This window comes from Clinocottus analis, unplaced genomic scaffold (assembly GCF_023055335.1).
Source record: "Clinocottus analis isolate CAN_PGR_092001 unplaced genomic scaffold, fCliAna1.0.p SCAF_12, whole genome shotgun sequence".
Classification (NCBI taxonomy): Eukaryota; Metazoa; Chordata; class Actinopteri; order Perciformes; family Cottidae; genus Clinocottus; species Clinocottus analis.
The window spans coordinates 99,325-123,559 of record NW_027175843.1 but is presented as its reverse complement, the minus strand read 5'-3'; the positions used below and the strand labels follow the sequence as shown (position 1 = coordinate 123,559).

Below are 24,235 nucleotides of genomic sequence, written 5' to 3'. Positions count from 1 at the left end.
AGCCCCACGAGCAATACCACCGCTAGCAATAGCTCTGCGAGCACTAACCCTGCTAGCACTAGCCCCAAAACCACCAGCCCTGCTAGCACTAGCCCCAATAGCACTGGCCCCAATAGCACTAGCCCCACTAGCACTGTCTGGCCCCACTAGCGCTAGCCCCGCTAGCACTAGCCCCACTAGCACTGTCTGGCCCCACTAGCGCTAGCCCCGCTAGCACTAGCCCCACTAGCACTGTCTGGCCCCACTAGCGCTAGCCCCGCTAGCACTAGCGCGGCTAGCACTAGCCCTGCTATCACACCTGCTATGCCTCGGCATTCATCCCGAGGTCTTGATACGAGCTCAAACTTGTGATGGACAGTTCAGGAATTTTAGACCAAGACAAGATTTTTTCTTCTTCCCTTTTTTGCCTCCCTGCTGGCGGCCTCGTGTCTCTCAGCCACGCAGATATTCACGATGCGTAACGCAGCTAAAAGCTATCGTAGCACCCGAGCCACCGGTTTCAGTAGTGCTATTGTCGCTTTGTGTCTGAAGGCAACAGGTCAAATTAATTTACACATCCTTGCTTGAATTGTGATGTAAAACGCCTAAATCTTGTGTGGAAAACGTTTGTGTAGGTTAGTAGTAGTAGTAGTAGTAGTAGTAGTAGTAGTAGTAGTAGTAGTAGTAGTAGTTTTTGTTGTTGTTGTTTTTACCGCGTGTGATGTTTGTGAGCAACTTTTTCTTGATTTGTTTTTGTGATTCCCCCTCATGTAAAATTGCATTGTTTTATATGAGGACAAACAAATCTAGTTCAATAAAGAAAAGTGGGTTAAATGTTGCCGTTTTTGTGCAGTAAAATTCCTCAAAACTCACAGCCAAGTGTGACCTGATTTACTCATGGCGCTGCCCCCCTCCTCCTCTTCCTCCTCCTTCTCCTCCTCCTCCACACCGGGAAAACCTCTCGCCTCTTCCCGGAGGACTGCCGCTGCACCACCCGCTGCAGAAAATCTAAATTAGACTCCATCGATATAGAAACTAAAGAAACGTTAGCAGTAAATCGTGCGTCGTGTGAACATCGTTGCGCAAGACTTCCAGCCTCTGCGGCGCTGCGTGCGACTCACCTCTGAAGTGGTACAGTCCCGTTAGTCTGTTTACTGCCGCAGTTAGCGGACAACCACACGGACCAACATGCGGATTAACGGCACTTTACCATAACACGGACTGGAGAATGAACTTTTACCGGCTGGCTGTTTTCCTGGGAGCGTCCGGTGAGCCCCGTTTCCTTCTCTTCAGCAGCTTCTCTTCAGTGAAGCGACTCCTCGGTCCGGCGGCAACAGGTTGCTGGTCCCGCGGACGCGTTCCTGCTGAGGCTGTTTTCATGTTTCAGCCTTTATCTGGTTTCGGGGAAGTCAACGAGACGAATGCCCCATTTTACAGATGTTTACAATCGTGTTTTAACGATTTAGTAACGAGTTGTGTGGTTTGTGTGACGACCTTTATAACCACGGGGTTAACAGCGTGCTATTGATTTTACATTGCGGACCTACACAGATATGATGATATCATAATGTCCACTGGGCCTCGGGGCTTATCGTTGTGCTCGTTGCACACAGTTTACTATATAAAGGGTCATTGTATATTGAGAGGTTTAATGGTTGAGCTGGACTTTAAAGGTGCAATATAACAAGTGAACCAGCAACGATCACTCGATTAGTCGACATACAGAACAATCATTTGCAACTATTGGGATAATTAATTAGTCGCTTCAGTTCACAAGACAAAAAGTCAAACCTTCCCTGTTCCCATGTCCTCAAATATGTGGTTTTTAATGCTTTTCTTAATTATTTATGATAGTAAACTATGTGTTTTCTGTTGATCAAATAAAACAAACACCCTCACATCTTCCTGTGTGGGAAAGAGGCATTTTCACTGTTTTCTGACACTTTATTAACAAGTGTAATCAATGAATTAAGAGTGATGATTGACTAAATCATACACATTTTAAAAAGGCATCAGTTGCAGCGCCATACTATATGTTTATTCTTACCTCTAAAACTTTATTTAAGGACCAAAAAGTGCATCGGTCTGGACATGTGAATCTGTGCTCAAAGCACCCTGACAAATACTCACTTCACTTCCACAAACTTTATGAAATCCTTCATTGAATTTGGAGACGAGATGAAGTCTTATCAGTGTTTCTAATGAGTCAATGTGAAGGAATGCCGACGCAGTAAAAGCAGGAAATGCTGCAGCTCTGGAGAGGAAAAGCCTTCAGGAAACATGCAGAGGAAGAGCTGTGACCCGGAGTGTATGTGTGACAACACACGGCAAAGGGAGGTGTAATGCTGAAGCGATGCCTTCAGTGTGGATGCAGGTGGAGGAGCAGACCGTCTGCAGCCTCTGCCACCTGCTCATTAGCACACAGTGAGTCACACCTGGTGGGAGAACTTCCTGAAAACAATCATTTACAGAACATCCTCTCACCTCGGCCTGGTGGCATTCACAGAGTAACGGTTTGGTTTAAATCTGGAGCAGCTGATTGGTCTGTTCACACCCAGCTGGAGGAGGCAGGCGCTCTCATTGGCTGGCAGTCTGTGACCTCCTCCCCCCCTCAGCTCCTCAAGTGGGACAGAGGAGGGGGCAGCTAAGCCCTCACAATGGACCGGTCCATGAAAGAAAGAAACAAAGAGAAGACCAGAGCTCTCCCAGGGGAGGAACCAGGGCTCAGCCCCCCTCATCCTCCTCCTCCTCTTCCTCCTCCTCCTCCTCCTCCTCGTCCTCCTCTTGTCCTGTGAAAAGCATTTGCTCCATCACTGTACTTGGAAATGTGCAGATAATGTTTAGTTTCTCATAAGGGAAAGAAACATAAGATGCTCATCTGACCAGACTCAGTGGATCAATAAAGTCACCTGATGCTGAAGTTTTAGCTCCTGAAACATGAGCATACTGTTTGAAACGTGAGCTGATAATATATCAACTATTATTGATAAATCTTTATTAGTTTTTCAAGAGCAACTAAACAAGACATCTGAAGCCGTCCACACTTATAAAGACTAAACATAATTCATTGAAATGAATTAAAAACAACTCTTAGCTGCAGTCCCAGTGTTGGCCTGGATACACACTTTAAGTCTTGGGTTCATGTCAGAAGGAAAGTTTAGGATCCATTTTAGATGAAAGATAAATACAGAGCGAAGGAGAGTCTGCTGGACTTGTTTTGTTTTGATTTCCTGTCTTTCTGGGAAACGTTTAGAGGAGTTCCTGCCCCACCCAGAGCTAATATGACCAGCAGAGTGTCGGCCTCTCCATCCCCTGTGAGGACGACCCACAGGCCTCCCACAGGCCTCCCAGCCCCCACGCACACTGGAATTTAACCCTCCTGACCCCGGCACCGAGCAGCAGAGCTAATCTGTGTTGCTGTCTTTACTCCTGTTTTAATATGAAGCTCCATCTCTCCCAGGTGCAGGGATCGTCCTCACAGCTGCTTGTCCTGCACGTGCAGATGCCATCTGCATCCTCTTCCTGTCTTTTTACTTGTTTTTGTCGACTCTGAAATGTAATTTCAACCGTCCTGCAACTATTTGGCCACCTCATTTAAACCAATGAGGGCAGAATAAATATGAGCTGAAACCTTTTGAAACCAGTTTAAAGAAGAGCAGAACATCACAACCTTTGTGATTTATTGCGTTTGCAAAACATGTTCAGTTTCTCAAACTTTTTCTGTTATTGTAAAGTGGATGGTTTTGGACTGTAGGTTGGACTTACATTGTGATTGAAGGAAGTCTCCTTGAATCTAAAGGGAATTATATTTTCTAGAAAAGTTTTCCATAATTTTCTGATTAATCAAAATCATAATTTAGGTATAAATGGATGTTAATAGTATTGCTTAGGGAGATACTTGAATAAACTGTCAAGGTGTTGATAACTGTGGGTCACATGAACCTGGTGGAGCTGGTATTTATCAATGCTAATAATCAATCTTTTTGCACATATTTCTATCTTTAAACAATATTTGCACGACTCTGAAAAGCCAGATGATCCCGTCTCCAGGAGCCTGCAGCTTTAACTTTGGGCCTTTTTGTCTGGACCACAGAACTGATTCTCCTCCCCCTCCCTCTCTCCTCTGGTCAGTGTGTGTGTGCGATGGCGTGCACGTCACAGTGCGGGAGAAGCAGCGCTTTGCGATGCTCTTCCAGTCCGTCGTCCTGCCGTGTCAGTACCAGACGGCCTCCAGCCAGGCGCCGGTGGTGCAGTGGTGGTACAAGTCCTACTGCCGGGACCACACGAGGGAGTCCTTCGGCCTGCCCGAGAGCCCGGGCGCCAGGGGTCCAGAGCCGGGCGCCGCGTCCCACCTGGAGTGCTCCGACAGCAGCCGCACGGTCCGGGTCGTGGCTTCGGCGCAGGGACCGTCCATGACGCTGGCGGAGCACTACAAAGGAAGAGACATCGCCATCGTGAACAGTAATGTCCTCATTCTTACGTTAAAGCTTTTAATTAAGGGAAACGGCGTCGCTGCAGCTGTTTGATGACGACTGTCAGGCCTCAGCGTGACTGTGAGCCGTGTTTCCTGTTCCCTAAATACACCTCTTTTGTGTCAGTCTCACAATAGAGTACACACACACACACACACACACACACACACACACACACATAGCCTCATGACCTCCTATTCATGTACAACTCTTGTGAAACCTCAGGCCTTATCGAGACAACACACACATCTTCTATCCAGATGATTCAGTGGGACGTCATTCAACAAAGCCGCCTGTCGTGTTTTACAGTAAATAAGATGAAGAGTCGCTGACTCACCGATTGCTGATAATCTAATTGTCTTTTCCTTGTTTTTCAGAAACGCTGTGTGTTTAGTTTTGTCTTGGCTTCACATAACACAAACAACTAGAAGCTAAAAACATGTGAACTCATGTTAAGTGTCAAGTTTCAGACTTTTTATGTGTTGTCAAATGATGAAAAGAGTTAAGACACAAGTTATTGTAGAAGCACCAGTATTGAATCATTTGAAACACAACCCATTCATAAGGGTTGTGATATTCATCACGACAGGTTTCCATGAGGTCTAACGGTGTCATGAAGGTTGAGCTTCATGAACACAGATGAAACCCTCCTTCCTGATCTCTGTAACGTGGCTCTCTGTGCAGAAGCAGACCTGCGCATCGGGGAGCTGCAGTGGGGCGACAGCGGCGTCTACTTCTGTAAAGTCGTCATTGCTGATGATCTGGAGGGGAAGAACGAGGCCCAGCTGGAGCTCCTGGTGCTCGGTACGCCGCCACTTTGTTATTAATACAAGAACAGTAAGATGAAGACTTTGAGTCGGCTGGGGGAAGTTTTCTTTAAATGTTTGGTTTCACATGAAGCTCAGTGAAGAAAAGCGTCTAGTACTTGAGTAAACGTAGTACTCTCCACCTGTCAGCGTGTTCTGACTGTGCTTCAGGTCCATTTCAAGCCAGCAGCTCTGCAGCGTGTGTCAGTGTTTGTGCAACTTCCACACTGTGCAGGATGATGTGTTGGTCTGTGTGTGATCACATTAGATTTGGATTCAGTTGCTAATTCACGATGAACGAACAGCTAACGTTCTGGTGCTACAAGTCACACATCCACCCCCTCCTGTCAAGGAGAGTGAAGTAGCTCGTCCACAGCGCCGCTCAGGGAAACCCTGGAGACCATTGTCCCCCAGCCGGTACTTCAGCTGTTACCACGGCAGCTTCAGAAGAGGCTGCAGCTCTCTGAGGCCGCTGCCGACATGAAGAGACGTAGAGAACGAGACAACAACAGGCTGCAGCTCTCTGAGGCCGCTGCCGACATGAAGAGACGTAGAGAAAGAGACAACAACAGGCTGCAGCTCTCTGAGGCCGCTGCCGACATGAAGAGACGTAGAGAATGAGACAACAACAGGCTGCAGCTCTCCCTTTGGCTCAGCCTGATGTTTCTCGTGGTGTTAAAGTCTGCTCCTTCGTGCGGTCGTCCTCCACTGAGCTTTAATCTGATGACCATCGGCTCACAGGAGGGCGGAGGTTAAACATGTGACAGTAACGAGACCGCGCTGCGTTTTGGTTTGTCCACGTTGGAGCGAAGACTCTGGAATTAGAAAGTGTGTAAAACCACTTCAGTGTTTTCAGAAGCTCACACACGAGCAGTTTTATACACCAAGATTCATAGCAATAGTTTGCTGTTTTGGGAAATCTCTTTGTTGCAGAGAATCAGAGGAGATTTAAATACTCTCACGTCTGTGGAGCCGGTTAGCTTAATTCAGTCTAGCCATGAAGATTGGAAACAGCTAGCTCAACGCTCGTACTACTTAAACACTAAACACGTTATGCTACGCTAACCAGCTGCTGGCTCCAGCTCCATATTTACTGTGCAGACATTTCGGTTATTGAACTCTCAGAAATGAGCAATTTTATCAAATGTCAAGACAATAAGCAACAAGTTGTGATGTTTCTCCTCCCGTCATCTCCATAATCTCTCTTCTAGTTTTTTCTTTTTGATTGATTTTATCACTCTGCCTTTCTCCTCACAGCTTTTCCTCCTCTGCTCCTCCATTACTCTCTCTCTCTCTCTGTCTCTCTCTCTCTCTCTCTCTCTCTCTTTCTCTCTCTCTCTCTCTCTCTCTCTCTCTCTCTCTCTCTCTCTCCCTCTCTGTCTCTCTCTCTCTCTCTCTCTCTCTCTCTCTCTCTCTCTCTCTCTCATGTCTGCTCAGGTTACTGAGCGTCACTGAGCTTCATGGTATGCAGATGAACGTGCCGGGAAACAAGTTACTTTTATTATCAGGTGGAAATGTTTCACTGGTTCTCTCCCACTAACAGCAGCAGCCTGAAGTCTGCAGCCAGACAGTGACTGTTCTTTAATTATAGTCCTTTGAAACCTCAACTGTACACACACTGTACACACACTGTACACACACACTGCACACAAAACACCTGCAGTTGTGTCTCAGTGGCAGCACACCTGTCGCAGACCATTCATTTTTCTCTGTTTGGCAGTTTTCTGACTGCGTTGAATGTTTCTTTTCCTGAACTCTTTATCTTGTCCGTGAGCACAGAGGAGATATTGTGTCGCCGCCGTACAACCTGCGTGGCCTTGCTGGATGGGCTCTCACACTAAAATGTGCTGGAATGTGCCCCAGTTTCCAAACCTCTTTGTCCTCACACAATGTCTCAGTGTGTGTGTGTGTGACTGTACGCATGTTGCGTGTGTGTAGATTAATCTGTGAGCAGTTGAACTCCACCAGAGCGGCGCCTCACACAGAAACATAGCACCTGTGGCCTTAAAGTGAAGTGCATTTTGAACTCTGACTCATGTTCATGTTTACTGGTTAGTATTTTTAACCCTGTATGGGTGTGATCATGAGGTGACCGCACGCTGCTCTGTGAGAACGCTAACGCAGCATGCTAACACGCTCATAATGCCACCATGAGGACTTTTAGCATGAATAATGTTCACCTCAGAAAGTACAGCTGGGGCCTCGACATGTCTTTGTTTTATGACAAAAAATACAAATTTAAACCTGATGATTGCAAAAGTTCATACATTAAGCATGGAGCATGGCTGTGTGGACTAAATGTAATGATTGTTTTAGACCTTTGGTGCTTCAGAGGAACAAAGTCAGAGAGCTTCAGTGGCTGAGAACCATGAACGTCTCCACTGAATTTCACAGTAATATTTCCAATAGTTGAGTTCAGTCAGGAGCAAAGTTACAGACCAACAAACGCTAAATCATGTCCTCCTCACAGCACGTAAGATCAGTTTATGCACAAGGTTTGTCCCTTCAGTTCTTCACCCGTTAAGACATTGGGCATCCATCCTGCTGACCTTTTGACTCCTGCTTTCTGCTTCCTCTGCCGGCCTTCACCTGTGCTCTCCCTCTCTCTGCAGGCAGGACAGGTCCGCAGGGCGATATCCTACCTGAGTTTGATGTGGAGATAATGCCAGGTACGGCACCTCACCTGCACTTTCGTCTCCCTGCTGTCTCCTTCTGGCTTCCCTACTGCTTCCTCACCTTGGATTCTCACCAGCCAATCAAAACGCTCTGTTACTAACCCGAGTCAGGAGCCCATGTCTTCACCGTTACAACTCACATTCAGGAAAAACAGAAAGTGGTGTCTGACCTAAACTCCACACAGTGAGTTAGTGGAGAGACACAAAGGTCCTGGACTGTTTCCCTGGTCGTGGTGTAAACTCCTCTGGGCTTGTGTTAGTGGTTCAGCTTCTGGTCACACCCTTCAGGAAGTCTGCTGTTAGAGTCTGGTACTTTAGAGATGTGATGCTGGATAAGAGTCACTCGCAGGTCCCTTGAGGTGTCCTCCTTGTTCACGCTCTGTGGTCTTATTACAACGTGGTTGTGATTTATTATAGTGCATAACATCGTTTCAACCAATTAATATTGTAATCACTCCAGTGTTTGATGAGATCTGTGAACACATGAAGGAAGTGGTTGAGACAGATCCTCAATGAGAAGTGAGGGGAAGACTTTCCTACAACAGAATCTGGTGCTCAGAGACAGTATTTTATACATGGAGACAGTATTTTATACATGGAGACAGTATTTTATTCATGGAGACATTGTTTTGTTCATGGAGACATTATTTTATTCATGGAGACATTATTTTGTCCTTTGAGACATTATTTTATTCATGGAGACATTATTTTGTTCATGGAGACATTATTTTGTTCATGGAGACATTATTTTGTTCATGGAGACATTATTTTGTTCATGGAGACATTATTTTGTTCATGGAGACATTATTTTGTTCATGGAGACATTGTTTTGTTCATGGAGACATTGTTTTATTCATGGAGACATTATTTTGTTCATGGCAACACAAGAGGAAAGCTCCTCGTTGCCGCTTCAACCAATAAGAAAGCAAAACATATGATGATGAGAAATCTAAGAAATGAGGATGGAAGATATTGCCGTCTGTATAATAGCTTTAAACTGAATCCTGCCATGTCTCACAAAGTGCACCCCAAGAGGAGTAACGTGTGTGTGTGTGTGTGTGTGTGTGTGTGTGTGTGTGTCTTCCAGAGTGGGTGTTTGTGGGCTGTGTCGTGCTGGGCAGCGTCTTGTTCCTCTTCCTGTTGGGCGTCTGCTGGTGCCAGTGCTGTCCTCACTCCTGCTGCTGCTACGTGAGCTGCTGCTGCTGTCCGGACACCTGCTGCTGCCCCCGGCACCGTGAGACACGCCGCCATCATCGCTGCACTGCCAGGTGCATCAGCTGACAGCGCTCACTCAACGCCGTGTTGTTCTCCTGCGCAGTGTACGAGGCGGGGAAGATGGCCAAGGGTGGACTTCCTGCTCAGCTTCCTGTGTATCCGTACTACATTCCTGGGGTTCCTGCGGTGGTTCCTCTGGCGCCTTCGACCCATGTGGAGACGACCGGCGCCTCCATGCCCTCAGTGGAGAATACGCTGGCTGCAGGTATCTATGAGCAGGCTCTCTGTTTCCTGTCCGAAACTCTGACTGAGCCTCATGTCATCTTCTCATGTCATCACCCTCATGCCATCTTCTCACGTCATCACCCTCATGTCATCTTCTCATGTCATCACCCTCATGTCATCTTCTCATGTCATCACCCTCATGTCATCACCCTCATGTCATCGTCTCATGTCATCTTCTCACGTCATCACCCTCATGTCATCACCCTCATGTCATCACCCTCATGCCATCATCTCATGCCATCACCCTCATGTCATCATCTCATGCCATCACCCTCATGTCATCTTCTCATGCCATCACCCTCATGCCATCACCCTCATGCCATCACCCTCATGTCATCATCTCATGCCATCACCCTCATGTCATCATCTCATGCCATCACCCTCATGTCATCTTCTCATGTCATCACCCTCATGTCATCTTCTCATGTCATCACCCTCATGCCATCACCCTCATGTCATCACCCTCATGTCATCACCCTCATGTCATCATCTCATGTCATCACCCTCATGTCATCTTCTCATGTCATCACCCTCATGTCATCACCCTCATGTCATCACCCTCATGTCATCACCCTCATGTCATCACCCTCATGTCATCACCCTCATGTCATCACCCTCATGTCATCACCCTCATGTCATCACCCTCATGTCATCACCCTCATCATCTTCTCATCCTCAGTCTCTAACCTCGGTAGAAAATACAGAAAGTGTTGCCTGCCACTGTCTGACCTTTGAGTTAGTTTGTCCTTTGTAAGAGCGAGTGTTGGACACCTGCATGTGTGTGTGTGTGTGTGTGTGTTCTGCATGGTGATGTCCTTGTGTGTGTACGTACTGTGTGTGTGTGTGTGTGTCCACATCCACAGCCCACATTGGTTATCGACTGAAAGCCAGTCCGGTCCAGGACTCAATGAAAGTCCTGTACTACCTTGAGAAGGATCTGGCTCAGTGTCGCTCTGCTGCATTCAAACGTAAGCGCAGATGAGACCAGTGTGTGTCTGTGTGGCAGCGTTCATGTTGTGTGTTTCATGTGCATGCTTTGTGTAAATACTTGTGTAAATCCATCCTCACGTTCATTTCATAAACTGTCCTTCTTACATGAGACAAAGCAGCTTCTCAACAGAAAAGTAAAACTAGGTCACAATTTAGTTCAAAGACTCCGAGATTAGAAACAGGAGTAAATAAGACATTTGTTGAGGACTATTTGTAGGGCTGGATTATTACACATTTGGTGCTGTGGAGAGGATTCATGACGGCGTATGTGGGATTGACTTTCTATGTTTATTGGAGAAACATTGAAAGATGTGTTGGTGGTTTTGGTTCCTTCAAGGACTTGTTGAAAATACAGGGGGCGAAAAATATCACCAGACGTGTCATTTAAATTGTTTGTGGCACAAGAGAAACGTCTGCACTCAGTAATCTGCAGTAATCCGATGATGATGATGAAGTCAAAGCTCATCTGCTGTGTGCTCTCACCACAAACTCCTTCATGCACTTCAAGCAGATCTGAAATTCTCCATTTCATGATCTCACAACTGTTGTTGTGTTGTGTATTCACTCCAGTTGCAGACAAATGTTTTCCAACTCACTTTTGCTGTGACGAACTGTGAAAGACTGTGATGTAATGTGCCGGTGACGCGTCTGTGCCGACAGCCCGGAGCCTCTCGGAGCTGAGCTCTCTCCACGATGGAGGGAACACGGACTTCAGACACACCTACCAGACGGTGCAGATGAAGGCGCTGCCGCCCATCGAGGACCTGGACGACCGGTCGCTGCTGAGAGGAGCTCCACCGGCTCAGAGCCGAAGGCCCCGACGGGTCAGACGCAACCACTCGGACGACGAGCTGGACAGGAGGTACGACGCTGTGACTGAGCGCAAGATGCGTCCGTGTGTTGAGAGGATGGCGCTCGCTCCGCATGAGCTGCTGGCAGCGGCCGCTCACGTGGGATCTTTCCATGTGAACCCCGTCACTCTCACAGGCTCCAATATCGTGAAGATATTACAGGCGTCATCGCTTTGCCTCCTTGCACACCTCCAAGCTACCAAAAAACATCTTTTTAAAGCTGCTTTTTAACGTCTGGGTTCATGCAACATGTGAAGCGCTTGAGTGTCTTGGTTGTGGTAGAAACTCAGGTAGCTGTTCTCTTCCCGGCTGCAGGTGGGACCCCCAGTCGGAGCACCTGCAGAGGAGGACGCTGGGCAGAAGGGGGCGCACCGGCTCCCTGGACGAGCTGGAGGACTTCGCCCAGTCGTACGGCTCCCGAGGCCGTCGCGCCGAGCCTCCGGACCGGGATTACAGCCCTCCCAGGCGGTTCTACAGGGAGGAGGAGGACGGCTGGGGCCGCCGCAGCCCCTCCCCCTCGCAGAAGAGGAGGGGCACGTGGGACAGCGACCGAACCTGTCGGGCGCCGCAGAGCAGCGCGTACGACGACGCCTTCCTCAGCGGCGTGTTGGACAGCAAGGCGCGGGGCCGGGGGAGGGACCGAGCCGCCGGTCGGCCGGAGGAGGACAGTGACACGCCCTCCAAAGGCAGCTCCAGAGGAAAGGGCAGCGACAGTTACTACAGCCGCTCGCCGAGCAACCGTCCGGAGGAGGAGGAGCCTCTGCCGCCGTACTCTGAGCGGGAGGCGGAGCGGTACCGCCGGGCCGAGACCACCGCAGACCGGTACCGCTCCGCCGAGCCTCCCAGGTCAGAGCCGTACAGGACGGCCGACGCCGCCACCAGGCCGTCCTGTTATACCCGCCCCCACCAGGGGGCGCCACACACACTGCAGCCGGCCGGCCGGGAGGACAGAGACAGGAGCCGCAACCTGGTGAGTTACCTGTAGCGGCACCGAGGACCTCCTCCCTCCTCTTCGTCCTCCTCCCTCCTCTTCGTCCTCCTCCCTCCTCTTCATCCCCCTCGCTCCTCTTCAGGGAGCGGCCTCTAGGTCCTGGACACAGTCGCCCAGAAGTCTATGAGTGGATTCTGTGTTTTTACTGTCAACAAATCCAACGAAAAGTCCAAAACAATTGACTTGATTTGGTCTGTGGCAGCTGGAGGATGCAGTCTGTCTGTCTGGGTCCACCTGCACGTTCACATCACACAGGAAGTCTCTGTTCATCCTCACAAACACAAACAGTGTCCACAGAGAGAAAGACAGTGGAGCTGAACTTTATTTATTCTGTATGTGGTTCCTCACATGGACTCTGTGACGACGAAATACTGAACAGTGGGTCAATACTTTAGTTCAACGTGTGTTGTTGTTGTTGTTGTTGTTGTTGGAGGCACGAGGACAAGTTCAACTAATAACCTACGACGTTATATAATAATTATTACTCATCTTTCTTTGCTGACCTCTGGTCCACTGAATAGTTTCCATTAAACTCACGTTTTGTCTGCGTTTGAGTGAAGCGTCTGAAATCTACAGCGACGTGTTTAAAGAGATGAAACCTCATGAAGGAAGAGAGTTTCTGAGAGGCGTCGATGGTTTTGGGCTTTTCATGGAATTTGTTGACTAATAAATGAAACAGAATAATGCCAGCGTTGTGTTTAGACATTTAAAACGTTTGACAGTATTAATGTGGTGTCATCTCTGGTGCGATGTGCACACGTTACATTACACACATGACCAATGGTCTTAACACTGAATACATATCATTTCAGTCCCCACAGGATTTTATCCTTTGCACATATTTACATCAGACTGAGTTAACTTTCTTAACCGGCTGCTCATCTTTGCGCTTACTAACCGGCTTATTAATATGTTTTGAACACACCTGTGTTACAGTCGTCCCTACTAACAGCTGCAGCTGCAGGACGTCTGCGGCTGCAGCCTGGAGTCTCCTCGCATGAGTGCACAGTGTGTAGCGTGTGTGTAGCGTGTGTGTAACTTGTGTGTAACCTGTGTGTAACCTGTGTGTAACGTGTGTGTAACCTGTGTGTAACCTGTGTGTTCCTTTAACAGAGCGCCGCGCTGGGCAGAGACTCGCTCATAGTGTGACGCTCGGCGCCGTTTAATCCGTCCTGTTGCTCGACAGGAGGAGCTGCACACGAAGCTGGTCTCAGTAACTTTACCTGCGTAGTGGATCTGAGTGCTGAGGTGAGCGAGCAGCAGCACAGGAGCTGCACTCACCTGCATGAACGCCGGGTTCTGTCTTCATGTGCAGCCGGCAGATCAAACCATGTGTTGAGTCGTTGAGTGACTGGATTTACTGACAACTGTGCCAAGATGCTTTTTATGTTCTACCAGTTTGTTTTCTCTGCAGGACGCTGCAGACTCTCAGACTCAGACTCTCAGACTCAGACTCTCAAACTCAGACTCTCAGACTCACAGACTCAGACTCTCAGACTCTCAGACTCAGACTCACAGACTCAGACTCTCAGACTCACAGACTCACAGACTCTCAGACTCAGACTCTCAGACTCAGACTTGTAGTCAGTGCATTGCGACTCAGGTTCACTTTGTATTTGTGTGTCTGTTGTTGACATCGTACTGTGTGTAAGTACTGTACCTCCAATGTGTTCTGCAGATATTTAATTGCACTGCTTCATGAAATACTTTTTCAATAAAGAAAATGAAAAGAAGTCTCCACCGTCTTCATGAATCTTTGTTCAGATACAGACAGCTGATTGTTTTCATGTTCCATTGAAACATTCATCATCTGGTTGATTGAATGTGAATCATGACGTCGCTTCAGTGTTTAGTTTGAGTTCCTTTGTGCTTAAACTTCCACAGTCGACACACTTTTCAGTTGTTTTGATCAAATGTATTTTAACAAACATCACAGCTGTTTGAGGTTATTGTGTAACAATAAGTGTGATGAAGTGTGTGCAGTGAGTCTGGGATCAAGCCGGTCCTTATCGACGCTTATCAAACATACACAACTAAACCAACACTTGAGCTACACAATCAGCACACGTTATTGTGTAAAGCCTGAGTGCAGCTTCAACATAAAGTATTACAAGTCTCATTATCATCAAAGCAATGAACAGAACAGAACGTGTTGCCACGTTGTGTCTCTTTGTGGTTTTGTTTCCTTTGATGAACTTTCCAGTAAGAAACACTCAGTGAGTTCAGGTCTGCAGCAGTAGATCTGTTCAGTCATGAGGTCATCGCTCTCCTCTTCTGACCGCCATGTGGAGAAAAACAGAAGAACATTTGAACATGAACGTTCCTTCATGTCAGCTCTTCATGAGCGGCGTTCCTTCATGTCTTCATGAGCAGCGTTCCTTCATGTCTTCATGAGCAGCGTTCCTTCATGTCTTCATGAGCAGCGTTCCTTCATGTCTTCATGAGCAGCGTTCCTTCATGTCTTCATGAGCAGCGTTCCTTCATGTCTTCATGAGCAGCGTTCCTTCATGTCTTCATGAGCAGCGTTCCTTCATGTCTTCATGAGCAGCGTTCCTTCATGTCTTCATGAGCAGCGTTCCTTCATGTCAGCTCTTCATGAGCAGCGTTCCTTCATGTCTTCATGAGCAGCGTTCCTTCATGTCTTCATGAGCAGCGTTCCTTCATGTCTTCATGAGCAGCGTTCCTTCATGTCTTCATGAGCAGCGTTCCTTCATGTCAGCTCTTCATGAGCAGCGTTCCTTCATGTCTTCATGAGCAGCGTTCCTTCATGTCTTCATGAGCAGCGTTCCTTCATGTCTTCATGAGCAGCGTTCCTTCATGTCTTCATGAGCAGCGTTCCTTCATGTCTTCATGAGCAGCGTTCCTTCATGTCTTCATGAGCAGCGTTCCTTCATGTCTTCATGAGCAGCGTTCCTTCATGTCTTCATGAGCAGCGTTCCTTCATGTCAGCTCTTCATGAGCAGCGTTCCTTCATGTCTTCATGAGCAGCGTTCCTTCATGTCTTCATGAGCAGCGTTCCTTCATGTCTTCATGAGCAGCGTTCCTTCATGTCTTCATGAGCAGCGTTCCTTCATGTCAGCTCTTCATGAGCAGCGTTCCTTCATGTCTTCATGAGCAGCGTTCCTTCATGTCTTCATGAGCAGCGTTCCTTCATGTCTTCATGAGCAGCGTTCCTTCATGTCTTCATGAGCAGCGTTCCTTCATGTCAGCTCTTCATGAGCAGCGTTCCTTCATGTCTTCATGAGCAGCGTTCCTTCATGTCTTCATGAGCAGCGTTCCTTCATGTCTTCATGAGCAGCGTTCCTTCATGTCTTCATGAGCAGCGTTCCTTCATGTCAGCTCTTCATGAGCAGCGTTCCTTCATGTCTTCATGAGCAGCGTTCCTTCATGTCTTCATGAGCAGCGTTCCTTCATGTCTTCATGAGCAGCGTTCCTTCATGTCTTCATGAGCAGCGTTCCTTCATGTCTTCATGAGCAGCGTTCCTTCATGTCTTCATGAGCAGCGTTCCTTCATGTCTTCATGAGCAGCGTTCCTTCATGTCTTCATGAGCAGCGTTCCTTCATGTCAGCTCTTCATGAGCAGAGAGCTTTGTTTGGTGTCAGCAGCAGAGCTCTCTGGTCCAGCTGCTGCTGCACACTACACATGCTCACAAAGAGACACAACATGACTCACTTCTTCACATCATGACACAAACACAGAAACCCATCAGAAGCTCCAGACTGCAGCTTCAGGCCGATGGGCTGGATGTTAAGATGCACATGAAGGACGTCTGACACCAGGTCATCAAACACAGCAGAGGACTCGTGAACTGTTCCTGCACGTTGTACCTGTCTCACCTCTCGTCTCCTTAAGACTCAACGTTCTCATGAGGAAAACAGTGAAATCCAAACTCACTTTGTTTTCACGGAAATTGGAGAAAAACATCAACATCTCTGTTTGTGGTTCCTGCTCCTCTTTTTATTTCCTCCATGTTACACCTGCCAGAGAGGGCGGGGCCAATGATGTCACCTGAAGCTGGATGGGGGAGGGGGACGCTCTCTCTCTCTCTCTCTCTCTCTCTCTCTCTCTCTCTCTCTCTCTCTCTCTCTCTCTCTCTCTCTCTCTCTCTCTCTCTCGGCTGTACTCTTCCTCCTCTCCGCCTTCAGCATGCCGTGTTCCCGGTGAGGAAGAGGGACTATGCCGGACTTTGGGTACAGATCCTCCTTCTCTCGATACTTCGGGTTTAAAGTCGAGTCCCGTTCCGGATAGAGAAGCTTCCGCGGCGGAGGGATACCGACGCGATGGGGGACGTGACCGTGATGGCGCTGCTGCTGCTGCTGCTGCCGACAGGTGAGGCTCTGAGGCTGTGAGGCGTCCAGGTAACTCTTCACCTGAAGGTTCACTCTGTCTTCACGGCGGCTCCTTCCTGCCAGAGCAGGACTGTGAGGAGACGCCGCTTCAAAGCAAACAGTGGAAACTCACAGATGTGTTCAAGTTAATCATCGACAGGCTGAACTCGGACAAGGCCGACTGACGTCACGTGACTGCACTTTAACGCGCTCCTACTAAACATGAAGCTCACAGTTCACCGTGGAAACAGACTCACAACAATGTCACACAACAATGTTTTACAGCCTGCAGATGTGCTTTTGTTAAATATATATATATATATATATATATATATATATATATATATATATATATATATCTATATCTATGAAGTAACTAAAAAACTGCAAATGAAATAATGTGTTATTGTTATTAGTCCTCAGATTTATTAGATTATTAACAAATTCACTGATTAATCAATCATATCACCAATAAACCATCAGCAATAGATGAAACATGTTTCATATCCTTTGTGTTTATTATCATGTAACACAGGGAAACTATTACAAACACATTACATATGAGTTGGACTATAAAATGATAACATAAAGAGTTTCAGATCAGTTTCTGTTGAAGGGTTAATTATAGATCACAGTTAGTTTGTTAGATATTAATCAAATGTTTTTGTTTTGTCTGGAAACAGTTCAGTTTGTAAATGTTTACATGGACATCAGGATGGTTCATAGAATATGAATAGTGTGCACTTTTCTAAATACTTAAAGTTGCTTCATAGAGACAGAAACAAACAGAACAAACAAAAATAGAAAGACAAAGGAGCAGCAAAACAAACAAAGGGAGTTAATGAAAGTCTTTGTTAGTTGCAGCTGTAATCTATTGTTTATATTTCAAGACATAAATCATCTGAGAACAACTGGCAGCTCAAGCTGCAGCTGTAGTTACTGACATGTATAGTTACTGACATGTGAAGTTACTGACATGTATAGTTACTGACATGTATAGTTACTGACATGTATAGTTACTGACATGTATAGTTACTGACATGTATAGTTACTGACATGTATAGTTACTGACATGTATAGTTACTGACATGTGAAGTTACTGACATGTGAAGTTACTGACATATGAAGTTACTGACATGTATAGTTACTGACATGTGAAGTTACTGACATGTGAAGCTACTGACATGTGAAGTTACTGACATGTATAGTTACTGACATGTGAAGTTACTGACATGTGAAGCTACTGACATGTGAAGTTACTGACATGTATAGTTACTGACATGTATAGTTACTGACATGTGAAGTTACTGACATGTATAGTTACTGACATGTATAGTTACTGACATGTATAGTTACTGACATGTGAAGCTACTGACATGTGAAGTTACTGACATGTGAAGCTACTGACACACATTCCTCTCAGAGAGGAGAACGTCTCCAGAGAGAAAGTGTTGGACTGGAGCTGTAACTGTTCTCACCAGCTGTGATTGAAGTGTTATTACTTTAAAGAGGGAGTAGAAGTATGTGCACACTTAATGACTTCTGTTTTAAACCGTTAACCAGTTTGGTCAGATTCTTCTCATCCAGCGTTCAAGAGCAGAGCTGCAGGACACACACACACACTACACACACACACTACACACACACACACACACACACACACACACTGCTTCCCTCTGAGGTCACACTGATTGAACGTTGTGTTTCACTCGTTGTCGTCGCTTCAGAGCTGCTGTCCATCCAGGTGATCGTTCCAGAGGCGGAGAGGAGCACGACTCTGTTCGCCTCCGTCATCCTCCGCTGTGACTACTCCACCTCGGCCAACCCTCAGGATGTGCTGGTCAGCTGGAGGTTCAAGTCCTTCTGCAAGGACCCGGTGCTGGAGTACTACTCCACAGGTGAGCGGCAGGTGGAGGCAGATGGAGGCAGGTGGAGGCAGGTGGAGGCGGGTGGAGGCAGGTGGAGGCAGGTGGAGGCAGGTGGAGGCAGGTGGAGGCGGGTGGAGGCAGGTGGAGGCGGGTGGAGGCAGGTGGAGGCAGGTGGAGGCAGGTGGAGGCGGGTGGAGGCAGGTAGAGGCAGGTGGAGGCAGGTGGAGGCAGGTGGAGGCAGTTGGAGGCAGGTGGAGGCAGGTGGAGGCAGGTGGAGGCAGGTGGAGGCAGGTGGAGGCAGGTGGAGGCGGGTGGAGGCGGGTGGAGGCGGGCGCTGACGTTGCAACACTAACGGTGTCCAACAAGGCGCTGCAGCTGTCCTGCAGCATCGTTCATGCTAATCGCTAACAGCTGGGCTCTTCCTGCTACGATGAGTCCACATGTCTGTTTCTGTGTTTCAATATGTGTCTCAGAGCCAAGCTTGAGTGAAAGTGTGTCCATGAAGATATCTCACTGATGCCATCTTTTGTCTTGTTTTATGGTTTTATCCTTTATACTTGTTGAAGACTTATAAACAGAAATGAAAACAGTTTAAAGTGATAACTTATGCCATGTGTCTGATGCATTAAAGTCATTTAAGTCAGTTTACTACCAGCTGGTCGTTGTATATTTCTGAAGGATCACACAGAGATGATGGTTTGAGTAGCAGGAGATATTTATGTTTCCTGTGTTCCTGAAGGCTACCAGGCGTCGCTGCAGCTGGGTCAGGACCCGGCCAACGACTGCCCCGACCGCCAGAGGACCATCCGCACTGTGATCCAGAAGAGAGGCGTCAACGAGCCCATCCTGGGGGCCGAATACAGGACGCGCAAAATCACCATTCAGAACAGTAAATATGACAATATTTACATCAATTTAACCCCAAATATCGTTGTCTTGTCTAGTTATGGAGTCATGTGACGTTGTGTGTGGACAGAGGCCGACCTCGTCATCCAGGAGGTGATGTGGTGGGACAACGGCGTTTACTTCTGCACCATCGACGCTGCCGGAGACACCACGGGCGACTCGGACGCGGAGGTCAAGCTCATTGTGTACCGTGAGTCTCCTCGGTTCAGTTTGTGGAGCTCGACTCACATCACAAAGAGTTAGAAAAGAGTTTCTGAGGGTTGAGTCCTCAGTCCTCAAGAGGTTTGAGTTATGAGTCCTCATGAGGTTTGAGTTATGAGTCCTCATGAGGTTTGAGTTATGAGTCCTCATGAGGTTTAGGTCCTCAGTCCTCATAAGGTTTGAGTTATGAGTCCTCATGAGGTTTGAGTTATGAGTCCTCATGAGGTTTGGGTCCTCAGTCCTCATGAGGTTTGGGTCCTCAGTCCTCATAAGGTTTGAGTTATGAGTCCTCATGAGGTTTGAGTTATGAGTCCTCATGAGGTTTGGGTCCTCAGTCCTCATGAGGTTTGGGTCCTCAGTCCTCTTTAGGTTTGAGTCCTCAGTCCTCATGAGGTTTGGGTCCTCAGTCCTCATGAGGTTTGGGTCCTCAGTCCTCTTGAGGTTTGAGTCCTCAGTCCTCATGAGGTTTGGGTCCTCAGTCCTCATGAGGTTTGAGTCCTCAGTCCTCATGAGGTTTGGGTCCTCAGTCCTCATGAGGTTTAGGTCCTCAGTCCTCTTGAGGTTTGGGTCCTCAGTCCTCTTGAGGTTTGAGTCCTCAGTCCTCATGTTGCTGCTCTCTCCTTCCAGACTGGCTGACCGTCCTGCTCATCGTCCTCGGTGCGCTCATGCTCATCATGCTGCTCTGCGTCTGCTGCTGTCAGTGCTGCCCTCAGAAGTGCTGCTGCTACGTGCGCTGCCCGTGTTGCCCACAGAGATGCTGCTGCCCGGAGAAAGGTACCAAAGATGCTGTTCAGGACGTCAGCAACACCACATCTAACAGATTATTCTACACAAATACTTACCCGGCGATCAAACGTTGAACATTAATATTTGCTCAAGCTATCTAACAGTCGCACGAGTCCCTCAGACGTTGACCTGCTGTCTGCCTTCCAGCGGTGATGCAGCACCGGATGCTGCGCGACGCCCAGAAGGCCATGAGTCCGTGGATGAACGGCCAACCCATCTACGCTCCCATCAGCTCCAACGCCTCCTCCCAGGGCGTTCCCATCCTGTACTCAGGTGAGGGACACAAAGGACTTCCCATAATGCTTTGTGACGTGCTGCTGCATCACACGGGCGTGTGTTGGGTTCAGTAGTTTGATGACTCAACGTCATGTGGACACGACGTTACGTCTATGTTTAAACTATTAGTAAATTACACCGTTTGATTGAACTGTTGTGTTGTCTTCAAATAGAATACTCTGTTTAAACTACTGTATTACGCTATTACAGCATTATTAAAACCATATTTGTTTAATAAGTATAAATTGTTTTTGAATCTTCCAGAGGAAAAAAAAGCAGTCTTTCTTATTCATTATTTAGTTTGCGCACCATTTATGTGATAAAGATAATAATATTTTAGTGTATGAAGGTTTTATTAAAAATAAGCCCTAATGTGATTATATGAATAATTGATCACATGACTACTTGAATGAGTTTTTCTTAGTGATGACGCAGAAAAGTATCAACAAACTGCCGTTACCTTCAGCTTCAGAGGTTAACTTAACCAGGAAAACAAAGCTGCTGGAACAAACTGTACGCAACCGGCTGCACGAGACGCCTTTAGTGAGCAGCTGGTGACGCAGTGGAGCGTTTAGAGACCTCAGACTCAGATCTCTCTGCCGTGAGCGGAGAACAAAACACACGCTGCTCCCTCAGTGCTGAATCTGTAAATATGAAACTTTTTGCTCACAGCAAATGAACGAGCGTCAACGTTGTGTCTCTGCTGCCTCCGTGTGGTCACTGCCCGCCGGTGCAGCTCATTCATGTCTCTCTGTCACGTTTGTTCCAGGCTCGTACGCAGACTACCCCACCAAACAGAACTTTGCCATGGCTCCCATGCAGCTGTCCCCCATGGACATGGACCTGCAGCATCAGCATCAGCTTCAGCATCAGCATCAGCCTCCTCCTCCACGCCATGCGAACGGCAGTGTGCATGGCAGCGATCGGGGCACAGGTCAGGTGTTGGACTTCCTGGAAAACCAGGTGCGGGGGCTGGACATGGGTCCCCCTCAGATGCTCCCCTACGCTCACCAGCACATGCTCCCATTGCAGCCTCAGCCGGCCCCTCAGGCCGTTCCCTACACGCCGGGACCCCCGAGCATGCTGTCGGCCCTGGACGAGATGGGCGTGAGGGGGGTCGAGAGGAGGGTGATCACCTTGCCGCCGATCATCCAGCGTGTCCCCAGCTTTTCCTCTCGCAGGGGGCCCGGCGGTGGAGACGGAGCCAGAGGGGGCCCCAGAGTGTCCAGCCAGTCCAGCGGGAGCACGAGTCGCCCCGGAGGAGGCCGAGGCTACCGGGACGCCTCTCCTCCCAGACGAGGGATCCTACGCGATTACAGCGACGACTCTGAATTGGAAATCCGGCGAGCCGGAGCGCCGCCGCCGAGGAGCTCCTGGAACAAGAGCGGAGGCTCGGCCGCCAGGAGAGGAGGCGCCTCCAGGCCGCGGACCCGCAGTCGAGACGACCTGACGGAGGAGCGACGCGGCCGAGCGGCCCGGAGGGAGCGGAGCTACTCGCCTCCTCAGCGCCGCAAAGAGTCCTGGAGCTCAGAGGAGGACGGAAGGAAAGGAGGTAAAGGGAGGGGTTGGCCGGAGAAGCCCCCCAGCTACTTCTCCATTGAGAACCAGGCTGGACGCGGCGACGGGCAGAGGAACTACAACCGCCTCTCTGTAAGAGCCAGACATGATATCACCTGTTCAGCAGAGCTCTCTGGGTCACTGCTCTGTCTCTTCTTACTTCCTTCATCACGTTTAGCTTTCCATCAGGGACCTTTGGTCCAGAGGGGAAGTCATCACACGATGACAACTATTTGTTGGATCGCTGTTACATTTTTGTGCAGATATTCACGCCCCCGTTCCCTAAATTGTAGGATTTGTCCACGATGAGGTCAGAGCAAGTTTTATGTTGTGCAATACTTTGCTTTATGACCAAATACTAATGCTAAACGTAATACATTCCCATCAGCCTCATCAGTTAGTGCTAACATGCTAAACTAAGATGATGAACATGTAAACATTAAGCCAGAGCAGAGCAGAAGTATAACGTAACATATCATGTGAATACAATGTGAAACACTTGTAAATGTACTTGGTATTGAATAATAATAATAATAATAATGATAATAACAATAATAATAATAATAATAATACTTCTTTACCTGACTCCCCCTCTGTCCCTTTCCTCTCTCAGGACAGAAGTTCCCGTAGCGGCATCAGCGTCGTCATCTGAAGCATTTCTTTTTGTTTGACTTGTTCCTGAATGTTTCCAAAACGGTGAAAATGAAGACAAACAGTAAGAAGTTTCATCTGTTTATCAGCCTGAAGGAAAAGAGTAGTTGTGAAATGTAATAGAGTCTTGAACATGTTATTTTACTCTTACAGCACTGGATGTGCAATGAAAACTATAATTTATGCACAAAGAAAAGTTCAGTTGAGCCTTTCAAGAAGTGATGAAGGTCGTGTGATTATTGTCGTCTGGTTTGTGTCTGGTGATGGATAAAAGTCTTCCTTCGTGTTTTTTAAGTGAAGTTCAACAGTTTCAACGAGCATAATGTTGATACTAAGAGATCTTTGGTTGTTTAGGTTCATCATTGTGAACATGTGATGTGTTAGACGCATACATTTTAGTGTATTTTAGTTTAGTTTTATATTTTCTAATTTTTGCATAATTTCTTGTACTGTTTAAATTGTTGTTGTTTTTTTACCTTTCATCCATAATAACATTATTATACAGCAATAAAAACTGTGTTTTATGTAAATCTTTGAAGATGGACTTATTGAACTTATTGAATGATCAACACCAGCTTTAATTGTGATTTTCACTAATGGATGACCTCAGGGTTCTATGTTCTGACCTGAGGGTTCTATGTTCTGACCTCATGGTTCTATGTTCTGACCTGAGGGTTCTATGTTCTGACCTGAGGGTTCTATGTTCTGACCTCATGGTTCTATGTTCTGACCTGAGGGTTCTATGTTCTGACCTGAGGGTTCTATGTTCTGACCTGAGGGTTCTATGTTCTGACCTCATGGTTCTATGTTCTGACCTCAGGGTTCTATGTTCTGACCTCAGGGTTCTGTCTCATAGTTCTGAATCACCGTGGGTGGGCAGCTCCTCTAGACTCTGAACCACGCGGTGGTATGACAGCCGAAAGATATGATAAAGTTATGAAATGCCACACTGAATCAATAAATAAATAAAGTGGTGAGTTCTCACCCACTCTGTCTCAGGGATATGTTTTATTATCACATCTAGATTGTTATAATATGGACTCCTGTGACTCTCATACATTATCATTAGTAACAACAAATAGCGGTTCACAGAACACTTGCAAGAACTTGCAATGGCATCTTGTTTGATCTGAGAAATCATAACTGGTTGAACCAGACAGGACTGGAAGAAGAAAAGCAGCCAGCAGAGGGAACAGATGTTGATGCAGAGATGTGCAGAGAGCACTGTGGTGAGTTCAGGGTCTCTGTCCACGAAAAGATGAAACATGTCCTCTTGTTCCAAAGCAGTGTTTGTTATAAAACATAATCAAGCCACTTAAACAGCGGCAGTTGTGTATGATAGTAATCACGATAACAAAGATATGTTATTTGAAATAATGCATTCAAAGATTATATTG

General features: G+C 47.4%; 2 protein-coding genes across 5 annotated transcripts; both read left to right on the top strand.

The window, feature by feature from the left end:
- The first annotated feature begins 942 nt into the window (after nt 1–942).
- On the top strand, nt 943–13,770 carry ildr2 (immunoglobulin-like domain containing receptor 2). Of its 4 annotated transcripts, XM_068573019.1 has the most exons (10): nt 943–1,247; nt 4,111–4,440; nt 5,136–5,255; nt 7,870–7,926; nt 9,020–9,166; nt 9,251–9,412; nt 10,296–10,400; nt 11,083–11,284; nt 11,589–12,243; nt 13,378–13,770. In XM_068573019.1, the coding sequence occupies exons 1-10, from the start codon at nt 1,208–1,210 to the stop codon at nt 13,411–13,413; spliced, it is 1,854 nt and encodes a 617-aa protein (XP_068429120.1). In that variant the 5' UTR covers nt 943–1,207; the 3' UTR covers nt 13,414–13,770. The 4 variants fall into 4 exon arrangements, with proteins under 4 accessions (XP_068429120.1, XP_068429121.1, XP_068429122.1 ...); XM_068573020.1 differs by lacking the exon at nt 7,870–7,926; XM_068573021.1 differs by lacking the exon at nt 10,296–10,400.
- Nucleotides 13,771–16,431: 2,661 nt separating this feature from the next.
- ildr1b (immunoglobulin-like domain containing receptor 1b) lies at nt 16,432–23,479 on the top strand. The gene is made up of 8 exons (XM_068573186.1): nt 16,432–16,594; nt 18,321–18,491; nt 19,201–19,350; nt 19,438–19,557; nt 20,196–20,342; nt 20,502–20,627; nt 21,400–22,280; nt 22,801–23,479. Exons 1-8 carry the CDS (start codon nt 16,546–16,548, stop codon nt 22,837–22,839), a joined length of 1,683 nt encoding a protein of 560 aa, XP_068429287.1. The 5' UTR covers nt 16,432–16,545; the 3' UTR covers nt 22,840–23,479.
- Nucleotides 23,480–24,235: the final 756 nt, after the last annotated feature.